Here is an 18,129-nt window from a genome sequence, read left to right as displayed (position 1 = left end):
CATCAGCTCCTTGCTGGTTATTGGTGTGTGTTGGGTGGTGAAGGTACTTCAGTGGTGATGGACTAAGTCCTGGAAGGTAAAAACCTGAGGGTTAGGAAAGTCTCAGGCCCTGGGATAGGCTGGCAGGCTCCAGTCCTAAAGTCTAGTTTTAGTTTATCACTTGACAACTTCCCAATGAAAGGCAGGCTCTTCTTACCCACAGCCCTCAGGCCTGCAGCGGAAGGAAGGCCTGCTGCCCAGCAACTCTGCAGACCAGCGCTGGAATTCCCGGGACCCACAGGGGAGCCCAGCCCTGGGCTTTGCACTTAGGTATTTGCAGAAAGGTGTGTGACATCCCCCCCAAAGGAAAGCATGTGTGAGGACGGGTACAGCTTGTGCAGCCGAGACCTGAAAACCGGACTGCAAAAGCACAGCACCCCCCCCGCGCAGGTAAGAATCAGAAACCCACCTACTGCTCAGCATTTGCACATGGAGACGCAGCGCACACAAAAACTACATGGCATTTCTCGTCACTTGATGCAACTCAGTAATTTTTATTGCAACTGGAAGACAATACATCACAGAAACTTTATGGTAGGTCTGGGGGAAAGTGTTATTTACAATAAATGATGAAACAGTTTGTCTTTGGCAATATGATTACATATGAAGAATGCAGAACGCAAGGATGGATACCTCCAAAGCCACACCAGGCCCTCAAGTTCGGCTGATTTGCCTGCCTCCACACTGCTCCGCCACCTGAGCGCAACTGAACGCCTCTCTCCTCCTTTACGGTTCCCCCTTTCTACTCATGATATTGGCAGCTTCATACAGCAAATACAGAAAAGAAAATTGGCTTCTGAAAACTTATTACTCTAGTCAATTAATTTGGCCAGGTAGGTCTATTGGCCAGCAAAGGTCAGGCGGTCGACCCTAAGCACTGATAGTAAACCTTGTTGGTCTTCTGATTGCTTGATCACTGTTATTTTTTCTGCAAAACAAAAATAAAACTCAGAAGTGTTACAGAATCAAGAGTATAAAAAAAAATGTACAAGTGTAGAATGCTTCCCAGACACACACAGATATCTCATTTTCACCATGGCAGTGAGAGTAGTGAGTGTGAACGACATGGCATGAAACTGGTTCCTGAATCGGCTATGAGCTTTGATGGCCTCGACGTACATACTCAGGAAAAGCTGAACGTTTAAAGAACTGAAATGGTGCTAAGTTTCATCTAAAAAAGAGAGGGTGGGGGGGGTCAGGGAACTCAGGCCACAGTCATGAAAGGATGAAATACAATTTCTAGGTTTGATAGGTTCGCCATATCGAAGTCTTCGAGAATCCAATATGGAATATTAATTATTTGCAAAAGCAGGGAAGGCTGTTCTCCACTCTCGCAAATGAAACACAGTGGAAAACACTGTTGTATAGAATCCCCAATAAATAAGTCTTGATTTCGACGCTAACGAAACAGACAGGAAGGGGGCTTGTGAGCACATCACAGTTACGTGATTAGTGATCTTTCGCTAGGTCTGACTGCAAAAGTAGGACAGACGGCAGGGTACAGCACCATAGACACATCGGTTTCCGCTGTTAGAAGATGGACTGTTTTAAAAATCGTATTTTCCTCCCTTAATTTTTTGGTCGGTGAAGCTAGCACTTGTTTGCGGAACGGTGGAAGAATGGCAAGGTCACGCGCGTTTTTCATGATAAAAGCAACCGAGCTGACGAGTCTGTGCTTAATTCAAGAAGTGACCAGGAGAGGGGACAAGCAGTTAACCCCCGGCGCAGGTGCTCTCTCCAGGGGAGAGGGTTAACAGATGGATTCACAAAGGTGGGCGGGTCTATACAGAACACTGAATGCCAGGTGCAAATCCTTGAAACTCTGGGAACAGGGACACCACACAATATATATACTTTGATTTACACGTTCCGTTACAAAGAAAAAAAGACACCATTACAACCTTGTAACTGTGTTAACTGCAATAGAAATCAAAGTCCCGAGTTTGGCAGGTAACTAAGAGAGGGTTATCCACTTAGGTTATATAGCAAAAGTGTGGATGTATATTATATATAGTAGTATAAATAATAAAAAAGTATTATTTAAATTAGATCACAGTGCTGCATTATGTGCATAACAGTGTTTGATATAGTACTGGAGGGCCGGGACCTATGACACTAAGGATTTAACTGTCAACACTGGTAAGTCACAATCAGGAGGGGGACACAGAGTTCAAATGTGTTCTTTTGGTGGCAAAAAATCCTGAAGATGAAAGAAAAAAAAAATACTTCTCTACAGAAACATAAAAATAAATTGCAACATCTGGGCAGCTGTGATCCACCAGAAAGAAAGGACTCCCAACCTGAATCAAGTTTAAAGGGAAAGAGAAGTCACATTGCATCAAATCCAGTCCCGTAGGGAAAACCCTCCTATGTAGGTCACTTGTACGTAACTGATTCCTTCTGCAAGAGCCCTTCCGGGAGAGGCCAAGGGACCACACTCTCGGTGAGCAGTCCTGGTGTGTCCCAGGAATGGGCTGGGCACAGAAGCCATCCGGGCAGTACTCACTCTACAGAGCCCACGGTCCGACGCTGGCCCTCAGGCAGGGGCACCATTCAGACAAACGGCCTCTTGCAGGGTGCCCCCCGATAGTAACTGCCGTGCCCACGCTGAATGCCTCTCCAAGAAAAGTCAGTTCCTGGGAAAGGCTCCGACACATTCCTTCGGAAACACTCAGCCCCACCCAAGACTGAAACCTGCCACTGCCGTCTCGGCCACAGTTGTCTCCAACCACCCTCTAACGGTGGGTTTGGCTCGTTTTACCAACAGGCAGCTTTACCAAAGAACTCTTGAGGGTCTACTGACTGGGGGGAGGGCAAGTAGGAGCTTATGGTATAGTATAAGGCTGGGAGAAATCTATGATGCAGACAAACCCTTTCCACGTAGTACTAGATAAAGATAAGACAATTGTAGTAGCATAAAAATAACTGTCTATGTGTATGTCATTTAAGACGAAAGAGCTACGGCCTCTTTCTCTTAAATGTGTCCGAGGGCCAACAGCAAGTAACTGCGGATGTCACGGCGCTGAGTGTTCACGGCTGTTTTCCAAAGCATCTTTAAATATTGCTATAGTTCCCCGATCCCCCTCCCCCCGCCCCACGTGAGTATGCGAGATACTGGAATGACACATGAAACGCCACCTCTCCCGCGGGAGAAATGAAAGCAAAAGCCCCGCACCCCGTGAACGGTGCCGGGCGACCTGTCAGACTAATGAATACATAGGCTAGTGTGGAAGCTAAAAGAACACCCGACGTTGGGAAGGAATTCCAAGACTACACTTGAATTACACTTGAGCAAAATATTCTTTCACAAATAGGCTTGTGCTTAAATTCTCTACTGCTCTTGGAGGGGGTGAGAGAGGGTGCCTCCTGCCCCTGGCGTGGTGAGGACACGGACAACCTCATTCAGCAATGAGTTCACCACAAACGGCCACATACACATCGATACTTTTTTTTTTTTCTCTCAACAATCAAAATACAGTTAAACACAATTGAGCCATTGTTTTGGTTATGCATAATGTGTATGCCTCCAAAAACAGAAGAAAAATAGAAAAAAGTACCCTCACTAAAGTTTCCCCTGGAAGTCTCCCAGCGGCCCCTGCGAAGGGGCGCAGGGAACTCAGGAAAATAACACTTAGAAAGCTGCCCGATGAGGTATTTATGCAAAAAGAGTGGTTCTGGAGTTAAGAACACACTTTTATAAGATATTTATCTATTTCTCAAAGAGATCAGAAAAGTAAATCACACACATTGCATTTTATTATTTTCTAAAAGAGGTCTTTGCTCCTTTAGAAAAATGAAGTGAGGGGAGACAGCCCACCGTGGGGGTTTTAATTGGAAGAAGTCCCCCTGCCAGAAACAGTCCTGAACGTTTACTCTGCCTTTCGGGAGGGAAGTCTACATTTTATCTTGGGGGTAGATCTCCGGGGCTTGATCAGGTGACAACACAAATCAAAGTGTCCCTCGGGTTCCAGCGCTGCGGATGGCTTTTGGGGTGTCAAACGTTTAGTGAGATGGAGGGAACAGAGTATTTCAAAACTACATTCTTATCCCATCGACACCCTGAACGAATATGCTGGAAGAGTTCAGGTTCAGCGAACTGTCAACCTATTGTATGGGTGTAGATTTTTCCAGGGTCTCTCATCAGCAACCATTGGAAGGCGGCAGGAGACGCGCCTGCGTCCTGAACACGCTCCCACTGCCCTGATGAGGCCCTGACTGCCTGGAGCTGGCCCCGGGCTCCGCACCGGCCCGTTTTTAAAAATCACCACCACCCCACCTCCGTCCCTCTCCCTCACCATCACATCCTGAGCCACAGGTAGTGGGTGCTTTTGTTTTGTGTTTTACAGTTTCCCTCCACCTGGGTGGAAGATCACATTCTTCTAGAGATTTCTCTTTGGATCTCCCCCAATCATTTCTTTTAGGCAAAGATAAGAGGAGTTCCTGGGCTGCACGGCATCGTCCCGTTATCTAAATTCAGCTCTCACGGTCTAGGCGGGCTTGGTTCCAGGCTGGCACGCGTGCCGAGGTGGCAGAGACGGCCGGCCCCTCCGGCCCACCGCGAGACGGCGTCGCAGGAGAGCCGCGGGGCCGGGCCTTCCGACACCCGTGCCGCTTCCTCCTTCGCGTGTCCCCTAACTCACACCCTCAACCAATAAGGCCCATTAGCGTGTTTCCCTTCTCCTGGCGAATTTGCATAATTAGTCACTGCCTTTTCCCTAGGACCCGACTGCGGTGACGCAAGGTTTCTCAAGTCAGCGTCCCGTAATTCTCGTGATTCTATCACACACACTCACTACTAAGTTTGCCCTCGAATTATTGCGTCATGATAAACATGTCCAGACAGAGAGAAAGGACACACTTTTCAACAGAGAACCAGAGGGGGTCGGGGCTGAAGTGCAGACAAGGCAGGCCCTACCGGAACACGAAGATATTTTTATATTGCAGAGTTAGTTCCCCAACAGTCAGAATTTGTCCCTGAAGAAGGTTAAACCTTAAACACCTGCTTCAAAAAACCAAAACAAGATAACTGGGAAAAAACAAAATAAAATAAAACTAAAGGAAAAAACAAAAGCAAAAAAACAAAAAAGAAGAAAACCCAAAGAACCTCTAAGCCTAAGGGCTTAAAAATTAGAGGCATAGCCTTTTCTCTATTTTCTATATTTATATGAAAATAATTCATGCTTCATGCTAAATACATTATTTACCTTACAAGAACTTTAGTTTTGAATAAAAAAAAGTTTGTGTTTTTGTGAGTTTTTTTTTGTTTTTTTTCTTTTAGAAGGAATCCATGCATTGTGGATCAGAAATTTCTGCTGGCTACACTGGCTGAACGTGGAAATCACTGATTTTTGCAAAGAAGAATCCTGACTGACATCATCTGCAAACTCCGTTTTGAGGGCAGTATAGGAGTTTGTTTTTTTTGCCACATTTTGCCTTTTTTTTTTTTGTCCATCAATGTGCCTTTCATCTTTTAAAAATAGACCACAATACTAATGGCAGCTTCCGTAGCTTTTTGCTTGTTGGTTTTCACTTAAGATCAAATCGTTTTGACAGACAGAAAAAGATCTGTACCATTATTTCCTTCCTTGACAGCTATTGTAATTTCTTGGACTTGATTTTCACTTGGGCAGTTAAGAGAACAGCCTGTTTTCTCTCACTCTGGTGTGTGTGCATGTGTGTGCGTGCGTGCGCGCGGGGCCAACCTTCAGGCTTATGGCTTGTGGAACATTCTCTCGATTTAATATAGAACAGAATTCAATGATTTAGGAGCATCACTAAAAATTGACCCCATTTCCTTTCCTTAGTCATTGACACCCAGCGTACATGAACGGTCCAGCATCCACCTCGGAGGATGTTAGGCGGCTTCCCGAAGGAGAAGCACAGAGCACTGGTGACCCCCCGGGGCAGGCCGAGCGGCAGGGCCAAGGGTTTTTCCCGGCACAACACGCTGCCTGGTGCCCCAAGCTTGGGGCTGCTCCTGGGGGGGGAGGGGATCTTCCTTCTCCCCAACTGCCTCACGCACACCACTCAGTGAACCCAACTGGGTGGACGTCCTGACCTTTCAAATCTAACGGTTGGGCCTGATCGCTGAGGACTTTGCACACGTGCCTTGTAGGTGCCAAATACGGGTAATTCCGTGGCCTTATCCCCGACATCCCTGCGGATTCAGCCACGTGCCTCTGACAAGCTGGAGGAAGCAATGGTAATTTTGGCTTTTTCGGTTTTGTCTTCAGATAATGAGAGGCTTTTGTAAAACAGCTGAATGTCAATGAGTTCTATGGCTTCAATCTCCTTTAAAAATAAAATTCTCAAGGGTCCGAAACAAAGGAGGGGGGCAAATTAAAAAAAAAAACAAAAACAAAAAAAAAAAGGAAAGAAAAGAAAGAAAACCAAACCAAAAACAAAGAAAAGAAAAAAAGAAAAAAAAAAAGAAATTGCTGATATTGCCACAAATCATTAGAAATCTCCTGACATGCTGAAACCAAATGGCCGTAAGTTCAAAACAAATCAGTGACTTGTTTTTAATTTTTTGTGGTTTCCTTTTGCTCCTTCTGCCCCTTTGCCGTCCGATTGGTGATGTTGTTCAAACAGGACCGAATCCCTGCCAAGTGCAGGAGCGAGCCCGCCGCCTCCTTCATCTCCTCGTCGTCGCTCTCGGGGGGCTTTTCCGTGCGTCTCTTTTTGAGGGGCAGCGTGTCGCTGGGGACCTTCCTTGCCTTGGCGAAGTGCTGGCGCTTCTTGTGCTGGGACGCGTAGCCGCTGTCCCCCAGGGCCTCCTTGGCCTCCTTGGGGCCCTGCTTCCTGTCGTCCTCCTCGGGCTCGCTGTGGCTCTCGTGGCTCTGCAGGCTGCCCTCGCTGCCCTCCTGGCTCCCCTTGGTGGCAAACTCGTAGTGGTCGTCGGCCGAGGAGGAGGAGACCGAGTCGCTGGCGGGCGAGGAGCTCCTGGCGGCGGAGGACTTGGCGCTGCTGTAGTTGTGGTCCTCCTTGGGGTCGCCGCTCACCACCGGGGACCCGCACGAGGGCTCGCTCTCAGTCCGCGTCCTGCCGCTGCCGAGGCCGTTCCTGCGGGGTGGGCACAGCGGGAGGGACGGGAGACAAAGGGGACACGCGTTAAAATAAAGCCCCTGCGACGAGACACCCGCAGCCCCCCTAGCAATCTGCCAACCGCAGGGCGGCAGGTGGCTCTGCTTTGAAGACAGGGCCCTAAGCCCCGACACCCCCGCCTGCCCCGCTCATCTCCCATCGATGGCGTTTTCGCTCAGCGTGCGCGGTTGACACGTCAAAACAACGCTCTTCTGAAGTGACAGCGCTGGGAACGCCGTCTCCTCTATGAAACCGTAAAAATCAAGCTGTGCTGGGCTCGCCTGCCCGCCAGCACTGGGGAACAGGCGCCGCCAGGCGACGGCGGCGGGCACTTCAGAGAGAAACCCGCTCCCTTCCAAAGCTGCTGGCGCGGAGCCTGCTGTCGGGAGGCTGAACCCCGCGCTGAGGGAAAGGGGTGCCTGCCCCGCGGCCCTGCCTCATTCATTCCCTCTACAGATAGTCATGGAACATCCCATATAAACGCACAGCCTGGGGAGGGTCTTGGGGGAGGCTCCCGGCCGAGATGGGTCGCACACAGACGACGCTAACAGTCAGAGAAGCAGGTCCCGGTTAGACCACAGAAGGGGAGCACCTGCCAGGCGCTGTGCGAACCGGCAGAGATGACTGCGCTGAACTCTGTAACGTGGACGTGAGCATCCTGACTGTACAGATGCCACGAGGAAGATCTGGAGAAGTTCAGTGATTTACGTAAAGCCACACAGCTAATAAGCAGCTGAACTAGGATTGGAACCAAAGTCTGACTCTCGAGCTCGAGCTCTTAGCCTCCCCACCAGACCAGCTCTCACTCTTGTCTGATTTGCCGACGACTCGGTCCCCTGCCTTACATTCCATTCCCATCAGGGCCCCACAGCACTCCTCACACCTCTGGTTAGTCTGTCTCTTTATGTCCAGCAAGGAGCTGACCCCCTCTGTGCTTCTTCATGAGCAAAGTGGGAACAGTAATTGCACCCACTTCACGGGGTCACTGGGCGAAGGGTGTGAGCGGATGCCTGCAGGTGTCTGGACCGGCGCCTGCCCTCAGAGCGAGGGCTGGGGTGCTGAGGCCTGGGTGGCGGCACCGATTCCGTCAGGACAGCGCCGTGATTCTGAGGGTGCCCGGCACACAGCAGGCGCTCAGCAGGGTCGGCAAGCAGAGAGGCGAATCCGCAAGGGTTACTTAGAGCTGGAGGGGGCAGAGGAGGCGCGAGAGAAAGGTCTGAGAGACATGACTTCTGAAGTTGGACGTGAGGGCTGAAGGCTTGGGGCAGGAGGAGATGCTGTACTGAACCTCACCAGCCCTGTTTCTTGTAAGCTTATCCACCTGATGATACATTTCTAGGCGATCTGGGCGACACGAGCACACTTTTCCTTCCTACACAACCCCAAGTCTAAGTCCACCACAGGGAGAAGTTCCCACTATCATGTGATGACTTGTTCCACGTCTGTGCTTCCCATTAGAGTGCCAGCTCCATATGTCAGGGACCCGTCACTGATATGTCCCTAGTGGCTAGCGCTGTGCCAGGCAGAGTGGACACACAGCGGAGAGAAGTACAGGAGCAGACGGAATTGTGTGGAAGAGCAGGACGTTTGGGAAGGTGACTGTGGATCTCAACCAACACAAGTATCAGCTACTTCCTAAGGACATGGCCAGTGGAAAGGGCCATTAGGCCCACCAATGAGATACAGTTGTGAGCCCGCCCCCTTTCTCTCCTGCCACCTCTGTGGGCTTCGAGGCTCAGAAAGACCCTGCTTGCAGCCCAGGTAGCAGGTGAAAGGGAGGAGAGTCCCTGTTGTAAGCGGTGTAGCAGGGAGTAAGGTCAAGGAGTCTCCCTCCTCTGGGGGTTCTGCTAACTTTAAGCTGGTGGTAATGCATACCAGCAAAACGCATGAGGGCCAGTATTAAAACTCAACCTTTGCTAGATGCTTCCAGACCACCATGACCAACCCCACCGATCACAATGTGTGCATTTGCACAATGAAGTCCTAATAGGTTCCAGAAGGGCCCCAGATTGTCCTGTACTCTAGGATCCCAGCTCCACGCCACCTCCCACACCCCTTACAGAAAGAGCCTATCTTGCAAGACAGACAGACACTGGCTCACAAGCCAGCATCTTTATTAGTGACCTTCAGCATGCCCTCTCCCTCCCAGGGCAGTGTGAAAAAAGGAAAAGCCCCGAGCAGAGGGCAGTTCTCAGTGGCACGGGAGAACAGCGACCGGGTCTCGCTCTGGTCAGGTGCTCACTGCTGTAACGTGCTTACCCCGAGTGCAGCCATTTCCTTTCTGTCCTGGCTGGGGAGACGCTGGGAATGCAGCATAAAGTAGGAGCAAAGAGGCCCTAGGAGAGAAATTCTTCAGGGGCTTGCCTGTCAGCACGGTCCCTAAGCTTCGGGGAACGGTTCCCGTGATCTATTTTCTGCAGATTTCCTGCTTCTTGGCTGTCTTGGGTAACATAAAAGTGGCTAGGAAAAGGTTCCTTTGAGGTGTTACCAAATAGGAAACTTGGTTAATGGAATTAATTGCACAGGTAGCTATTAATAGTCATGAGAGCAAATGAAAATAAAGCCTCGCAGAATGGCTCTCCTGATCTTTGTTGTTTCGGGTAACTACTGTTAAATCTAAAAATTCAGTAACGAGTCCAATAAACTAGCATAAAACAGTTTCATCATGAACCCAGCTACACTTGGACGAGTAAACGGGGCTATGTTAGGCTTTTAGAAAAATCAATCCAGTTCAGAATCCTTCCTTTTTTAATAACACGGGGCTTAAGACTCACTCTACTACCTGAGTTAAGCAGAAAATGATACCTCCCTGAACATATACGGAGGGGCCCAGGGAATCATGAGAGCAAAAGAGTAAGAAATAAGTCAAGTGTTGCAAAAATCTAATTCTCAGGGAATCTAGGTAAAAGGCATACGGTGTGTAATGTGCTTTTCCCTTCTCTTTCCACAGGTTAAAAAAAAATTTAAATATAAAATTTGGAATGGGGAGTGGGAGAATGGAAGCAATGATATAACATTTTAGCTCCACACTATTACGAGAGGAGAGGTTCCGGGCCTAAGAACTTCTCTTTCTTAAAGGAGACAGCAAGCATTAGCGAGGCACTAAATAAAGACAGGCTGGAGCCAAACCAAGATGTACTTCTTACAGAGATATGGGAATGAAAGAACAGAAGGAAGGTCACTTCCACAGTTCACAGACCAATGCTGCGCAAGGCAGGCTCCCTGACACCGCCTAGACGCACACTGGGTGCCGACAGCGATCCCTAACCCCCAGCTTGGATCTCACAGGGACTCGGGGAGCCCTGTGACCTGCTGCGGTGGCCCAGCTAGTTCTCAAAGGTGAGTCAAGCAGGGACTTGACATGTCTCCCTTGGAGATGAAGAAGATGGAAACCAATACACCCACTGACAACATTTCTGGATGAAATAGGCAAAAGCCTTATTAAAGTGAAAACATGATGCATTTGAAATGCCTGCAGTTTTTCAGCTTAACAGAAATTATATGTAACAATCCTCAGTTTCATGTTAGCATAGATTAAAGCCACCTGATTTTACTAGGCCTCAACACCATATTTCTTTAACCTCAAATGAACACCTGGCATTCATTCTCTCATCAGACAGATGGGAGCAGAGAGGTGAGGGATCACATTGGTTCAGGCCGAGAAGGAGCAATGCTGCAACTAACAAGTTAAGGTCCAGTTTCTGACCAGAGAGGGCCCACCTGGTGTTTCCTCTACCAGTTCTTGACTAGTTCCATGATGGTCTAGTTGGCACGTGTCGCCTCCACCTTTCACCTGGGCCCCAGGGTTCTCTTTGGAACTGGTGGCTTTAAACCTAGAGGCTATCACCAAGGGGGAAGCTGTCCTTCCTAGGATTTACCCGAGAATGCTGACCTTCTGTCACACATGAAAAGAGGCAGGCAGAGTTAATGGAACTGTCCATATAGTCCTAGAGACGCGGCAGTGCTTCTGTCCAAAACCAACCCCAGGAGGAAAGACAAGCAAGAGAAGAGATGAGAGGCTTCCACTTCCAGCCGGTGGCAGAGAAGACATTACAAAGGCATTGCTCCAACTATCACACAAAATGTCCTGAAAAAGCACAGCAACATGCGTTCCAGTTATTGCTGGGCCCATTGGAATAAGGGGAATCTCTCAGACCCACACAGACACACAGGTGCCAAAGAACTTCACACACACACAAGTGACAAATTAAATAATCAAAGGGGACCTACTCTGAAATGTGAGCAGCACACAGCCAAGAACGCTGGGTTTCCTGGGAGCAAATGCTTACCCTAGTGGTGGGACAAGAGTGGAAATTCATGGTGGGCCGGAGGGAGTGGGGGCAGGGCTGATTTTGGCAGCTCCACAGTTACTGTGCCCCCCAACGGGGGTTAGAGTGGTCCCCAGATTCCCAGCAGAAGTTTTAAAAGCAAATCCTCTCTTGAAGAAAGGAACCTGAATTTAGGTCACAAGGAATTCCACAGATTAAGTTCAAGCAAATATTGGAAAAGAAGCTCTCATCTAAAATCAGCCAATATCCCACTGGGAACATATAAATGTAAAAATACCACCTAACAAGCCAGGGTGCTGGAATGATGACACCCTCGATGGGGTCCTGGGAAAAGGAACTGCCTGCGCAGGCAGACAGTGCAGATAAAGTCAGCCGTCACCTCAGCTCCAGATGGGACTAGAGACAAGAAAAGCCTCCCCCGAGAGTTTTTAACCACAAGCCTGAAGTCTTGTGGGTATGAAGCCAGAATTCTCCTGTGTGGACCAAAGACCACAAGCTAAGTTTATTTTAAAGTGCCCAATGGTGCCCTACTGGGGGAAAAAAATACTAACCTTTTCTGGAAAAACCTAACTTTAAACCCAGGCCACAAAGAATTTCCACAGATAACATTTTAAGAACCATAGGTTCATAATCCAAAACTCATTAAACACAAAAGAAATGAGCCACCATAAGCAACAGGCAACAGAAAACAACAAAACTACAGATTCTGAGCTGTGAATCCACAAATATTGAAACAATTCCGTACAGAATGTAAAGTATGTGCAATGAAATAAAAGGAACTGAAACACATTAGAAAGGAAGAACAGATTAAAACTAAGAAGACAGGTTTTGGAATGCGTCAAGGAGGATTTGTAAAGATGAAAAATATAATCCCCGAAATGAAGAACTCAATGGGAGCTGGGAGAGAGAAATCAGTGAACCGAAGACAAACCTGAAGGTACTGTGTGAAATGCAGCAGACAGACAAAGGGACGGAACATCCGAAAGAAAGGCCGGGCGATGTGGACCACAGTGAGAAGCTGTAACTCTTACCTCGAGTTCCAGGGTGGAAAGGAAACGCGGAGGAGATACGATGCCTGAATAGAAAACGGCTGAGCATTTCCCAGTTTGGAGGACGGTACCGATCCCCGGGTTCAGAAAGCCAACCACCCCCACGGAGACTAAATAGAAAGGAATGGTGCCTGACACATCACAGCCAAACTGTACGGCATTAAAGATAAACAAAGACAAGGACCGAAAAGTCACCGAAACAAACCACAGCACACCTCACCGGGAGGACCCCCGAGGACAGAGCCGCGAAATGGAGGAAAGTGGAACAGCGCTCCCAGCGCGCGGGAAACACCCGCAACCCGCAGCGCCCGGCGCTGTCTCCCAGGAACGCGGGCGAGGCAAACACGCTGCAGACAAGCAGTCGGCGTTTTAACTCAAGGCAGATGCTCACTAGAGGGCTTTGTAAGAATATACTTCAGGAAAGGGATCCAAAAAAGGAGCTTTAAAACGCAACGAGAAATGATCAGCAAAGAAAATGCAATTGGGCAGTGACTGAACATGATGATAATGCCCCAGTGACATAAAAACGAAAAGAAACTGAAACAACCGAAGCACAGGGCAGAGGACACCTGGGAGGCAGAGAACAGAAGTTAAAGAGTTCCAAGGGCCTGGTACGGATCAGGAGGTTAAAGACATTGATTAACTTTAAACATTTAAAACTATTCATGTTAAAAGTTCCAGGATCAACACTCAAGGAAGAAAAAGAAAATGTCCAACATCTAAACCATAGAAAGGAGGGTGGGGGGTGGGGGTGATGAGGGGCGGGAGGCTCCTGATCAATTTCAAGTACCGCTGGACAGGAAAAAGAACCTGAACACAGTGGGACCAGCAGAAATGCGGAAGAAGCAGAAATAAACCCAAGCACGTCATTAAAAATGGGCTAAAAATCTTGGTTAAACGGTAAAGATCATGAACACAAATCCACAAAAAGCCATATGCTGTTTACAAGAGACAAACCTAAAACATACAAAGAATGGAAAACATTAGATCATGCTATGCTGGTGTAAAACCACAGAACACAGGTTTTTAAAGCAAAAAAAAAAAAAAATCATTACTACATATAAAGAGAGTCATTAAGTATTTATAAAGGATCGATTTACCAGGAAGATAAAACAGCTCTAAATATGAATACCCCTAATAAGGTAGCTTGAAAATATAAGCATCCCGAAATGGAAGAGTTACAAGGAGAAACAGTGAAATCCACACTGAATGGAAGATTTTAAGACATCATTCTCTGTATTCAAATGATGAGCCCCCCCTTCTCTCTCACACACAATTAGTACACAGAAGAGATGATCTAATGAATGTATGCAGAGCATGTGCTAATAATGGAGAAGGCACATTTTTTTGAAGCACCTAGAATACTTATAGTAAAAACTGACATACACTAGACCATGTAGCAAGTCTCCCCAAATTCCAAAGCAGCACTATCTTACAGATCAATTCTCTGACCACACTACACTGCAGTTAGTGATCAATGTTGGAGAGGTAACTAAATCAAAAACAAGAAACCACCACCACCTCCTAGGTTTGAAAATTTAAAAACACACTTCTAAATACCTATGGGTCAAAGACACCCAAAATGGAAATCGGTATAATAACTTATGGGATACAACTAAGCAGGAGTAGTTTGTAGTAAATTATAATCTCAAGCTTTTATAGAAAAAGAAAAGTTTAAAATGAAAGTATTCAATCCAGACAAAGAAAAAGTAATAAATCCGAAGAAAGAAAATTATAAAGAAAATAGGAGAAATGAATGAAGCAGAGAACAGACACAAAATACAGGTAATTAATAAAACCCAAAAGTTGAGTCTTTGAGAAAAACAAATAAAACTGTGGCAAGATTAAGCAAAAAGAGAGATGATAAAATGAAACAAACACAAAAGGGACGTAACGACAGAAGATATTTAAAAAGACGACCGAGAGCACTATGCATAACTTTATGGGAATATATTTGAAAACTTAGGTGAAACAGATATCCTGCAGTGACCAAAAGGAATTCAAAAAGAAATAAAAAATAAGCCATACTGCAGTCATTAAAAATTTAATAGTCAATAATCATCCCACAAAGAAATCATCAGCCCCAGACCATTTTGCAACATAGTTCCATCAAACATTAATAGATAACTCCTATCTTATATAAACTCAAAGACTCTAAGAGTGGATACTCCTCAACTTATTGAGAATAATGTAACTTTGACAATAAAACAAGATAAAGATAGCACTGGAAAAACATGGGGCATAAACAAAAATGCCAAATTCATACATAAAATATTACCTTACCAACTCTAGCAATGTGTAAAAAATATAATGTATCATAAGCAGGTATATTAAAATTGCAGGTTTATTCAAAATTGGAAAATTTATAATGTAATTCACCACAATAAAACAATGAAAGGAAACTTTTATAGTTATCGTAAGTGAAGTAAACTTTTTATAAATGAAATTTAACCATTCATAATAAAATATCATAGCAAACTAGGAATCTAACTTTTGCTATGATAAAGTATATTTCCTAAAAGACCTATAACAAACATTCTATTAATTGTGAATCAATAACACAGTTCCTTTTAAAATAAGAAACAACATAAAGGTGTCTAAAATCATTACTTTACTCAGAGATCCTGAACTGTGCAATAGGACAGGAAAAATAAAAGATAAGAATTAGAAAGAAAAATCCCACCATTCTGTATAGAAGACAAACTATTAAAATTACTAAGGCGGTTTATTTTGTAAGGATGCTGGGGGAAAAAAATCACCATACAATTAACTAACTCCAGGTGAATTACAGACTTAAATGTGAAAGGAAAAACTTTTAACATCTTTTAAAAAAACTATAGAAGACCACATGATCGCAGAGTAGAAATTTCTTTAAGACATCAGATTTCATAAAAAATGGTTAATAAGTATGAAAATGAAGAGTTTCTGATCATCAAAAGATACTATTACAGAGTGAAATGGCCATCCACAAACTTAATGTATTTGCAACAAATACAGTCAATTAAGGGTTAATATTTAGAATATACAAGGAACTAGAAACATAAGAAAAAGAGAAATAACCCAATAGAAAAATGAGCAAAATTATAAACAGGGAAGCCATCAAAGAGCACATTCAAAAAGCCAATTAAATATACAGAAAACTGCAACATCTTTAGTAACAAGGGAAATGGAAATTAAAGCACAATGAGATGCCATTACATACCCACTAAATTGGCTGAAATTAAAAAGTGTGACAGTTCCAAACGTCTGTGAAGATGCAGAGGATGGGAAGCATCACTCTGCCAGTAGGAGTGTAAATGGATACTAACACTTCAGGAAACAATTATTTTGTAAAGTTGAGCATGTACATACCCTACCAACCAACAGACCACACCTGAATGTGCATCTTACATGAAACTGGAGACATGTAAAAGAATTTCCATAGCAGCATTGTCTGTAACCACAAAGGACTGTAAATGATTCAATTATCTTCTTTAAAAAAGAAACTGTGGTATAGTTGCAGAATGGAATATTATACAGCTGCAAAAATGATTCAATTACAACTACATGCAGCACAACAAACTTAATAATGAGTAAAAAAAAGCAAGTTAGAAAAGACATAGAATATATGGTTCTAGTTACATGAAACTCAAAACCAAGCAAAACTAAACAGCATATAGTTTATGAATATCAAAAATACTTTGAAAAGCAGGGACACAGCATACAGGGTGGGGCAAAAGTAGGTTTACAATTGTTCTTATGGAAAATAATACAACAATTAATAAATAATAATAGAATAAACTCTGGTGTTTCAGATTCTAACAACTGTAAGCCTACTTTTGCCCTACCCTGTATACAAAACTTGGGACTGTGGTTACCTTTCAGGAAAGACAAAGGTATCAGTAATGCTTTAATTTTTCAGTTGGGTGGTGGATTCATGAGTGTCTTACAGTTGCACGAATAGTACAATTTCAGAAGACAAATGCTGAAAGATGCTTGGTCTTCAAAAACAAAACAAAATACAACACAGAAAAAGGACCAATGATAAATTTCCCCTCAAGTTCTATAATCAGACCACATCCAATCTTAATCCCGAAAGTTGCTGGTTTTCTAAACTTGTTACGGACATCTTCTCAAGGGAAAAGACAAAGACAGTGCCCGAGAGCAGATCTTAGGCTGATAGATGGGTTTTCCTGATGACTCTGTTTTGACAGGACCTTAAATATTAATGTTTTGTATTATAATAGGACCATTAATTCCTGACTTGCTTCATGTTCTACGAAAATTAAAGTTTTCACTTGAGGTCCTAAGAGATTCAAATAAAATTAAGCAGCCTTAGATGGTGATTACATGGAACCTCCTTATAATTCTATAACATGCTATGGGTTAGACTTGTAGTCCTGACTCCTGCCATCCCTCCTCAAAACCAACGGCTTTGCCCCAAACGTGCACTGTCCTGAAGGTAGCACAATAAGTTAAATCTAAGCCTTCTTCTTGGGTTTGGGGCACTCGGAAGGGAGACCAGGGAAGGTCTATGGAGGGCAGGCTGGATATATCCATGAAGCTCTCCACTTTATTAATTTTACTTTTCCCCCCGACTTTAAGACATTCACAATACTATGCTACCATCGCCACCATCCATCTCCAGAACTCATCTTGTAAAACTATAACTCTATCCTCATTAGAACAATAATTCCCCATTTCCCTCTCCTCCCAATCCCTGTCAACCGCCATTCTACTTTCTGTCTCTATGACTGTGACTACTCACACAGTATTTGTCTTGTTGTGACTGGCTTATCTCACTCAACATAATATTCTCAAGGTACATCCATACTGTAGCATATGTCAGCATTTCCTTCCTTTTTAAGGCTGAATAATACTCCATGTATGTATAGACCACATTTTGCTGATTCATTCATCTGGTGATGGACAGGTGGGTGGCTTGCACATTTTAGTTACTGTAAATAATGCTGCTATGAACATGGATGTACCAACACCCCCTTAAGGCCCTGCTTTAAATTCTTTTGGGTATATACCCAGAAGTAGAATTGTTTTTAAATTTTTGAGGACCTTCTGCACTGTTTTCCACAGTGGCTACACCATTTTACATTCCCACCAATTGTGCACAAGGGTTCCAATTTTCCCCCTTCCCTGCCAACACCTGTTATTTTCTGTGTGTGTTTTTTATAGTAGCATCTAATGGGTGTGAGGTGGTATCTCACTGTAGTTCTGGTTTGCATTTCCCTAATGATTAGAGATGTTGGGCATCTTTTCATGTGCTTATTTACTGGCCATTTGTATATATTCTTTGGAGAAATGTCTATTCAAGTTCTTTGCCCATTTCTGAATTGGGCTGTTTTTCCACCTTATTTACTGAATACCTGCATAATACATACTATATGCGAGGCACATCACTGCTAATCCTAACCACCCATGAGGCAGGTGATTTTTCCAGGTACACTTGACCAAGATCACAAAGCCATAGGATACAAACCCAGGAAATTTGGTTCCCAAGCCTGTCTGTACAGTTTCTGGGCTCTGTTGTCCTATGAAGAACCCCATTCCTGTCAGTTCTCTCCGATTCCTCTGGCAAGCCCTGGACATTTAATTCCTCTCTGCCACCTGAGTGGTTACTTGGGGTCAAAAAGAACCCTAATAGTTGAAAGCAAGGTGGCCCAGATCCAGGACCC

General features: G+C 45.0%; 1 protein-coding gene across 7 annotated transcripts in view; it reads right to left on the bottom strand.

The window, feature by feature from the left end:
* Positions 1–502: 502 nt before the first annotated feature.
* Positions 503–18,129, bottom strand: part of FOXN3 (forkhead box N3) — a 322,978-nt gene continuing 305,351 nt past the window's right edge. For all 7 annotated transcript variants that reach the window (XM_016210097.2, XM_016210095.2, XM_016210100.2 and 4 more), the window contains one exon: positions 503–7,101. In XM_016210097.2, coding sequence (XP_016065583.1) covers positions 6,561–7,101 — 541 coding nt within the window. In that variant the 3' untranslated portion in view covers positions 503–6,560. The remainder of the gene's footprint in view (positions 7,102–18,129) is intronic.

This window comes from Miniopterus natalensis, chromosome 1 (assembly GCF_054644295.1).
Source record: "Miniopterus natalensis isolate mMinNat1 chromosome 1, mMinNat1.hap1, whole genome shotgun sequence".
Lineage (NCBI taxonomy): Eukaryota > Metazoa > Chordata > Mammalia > Chiroptera > Miniopteridae > Miniopterus > Miniopterus natalensis.
The sequence above is the reverse complement of the archived record's forward strand: the minus strand, read 5'-3'. Positions and strand labels throughout refer to the sequence as shown.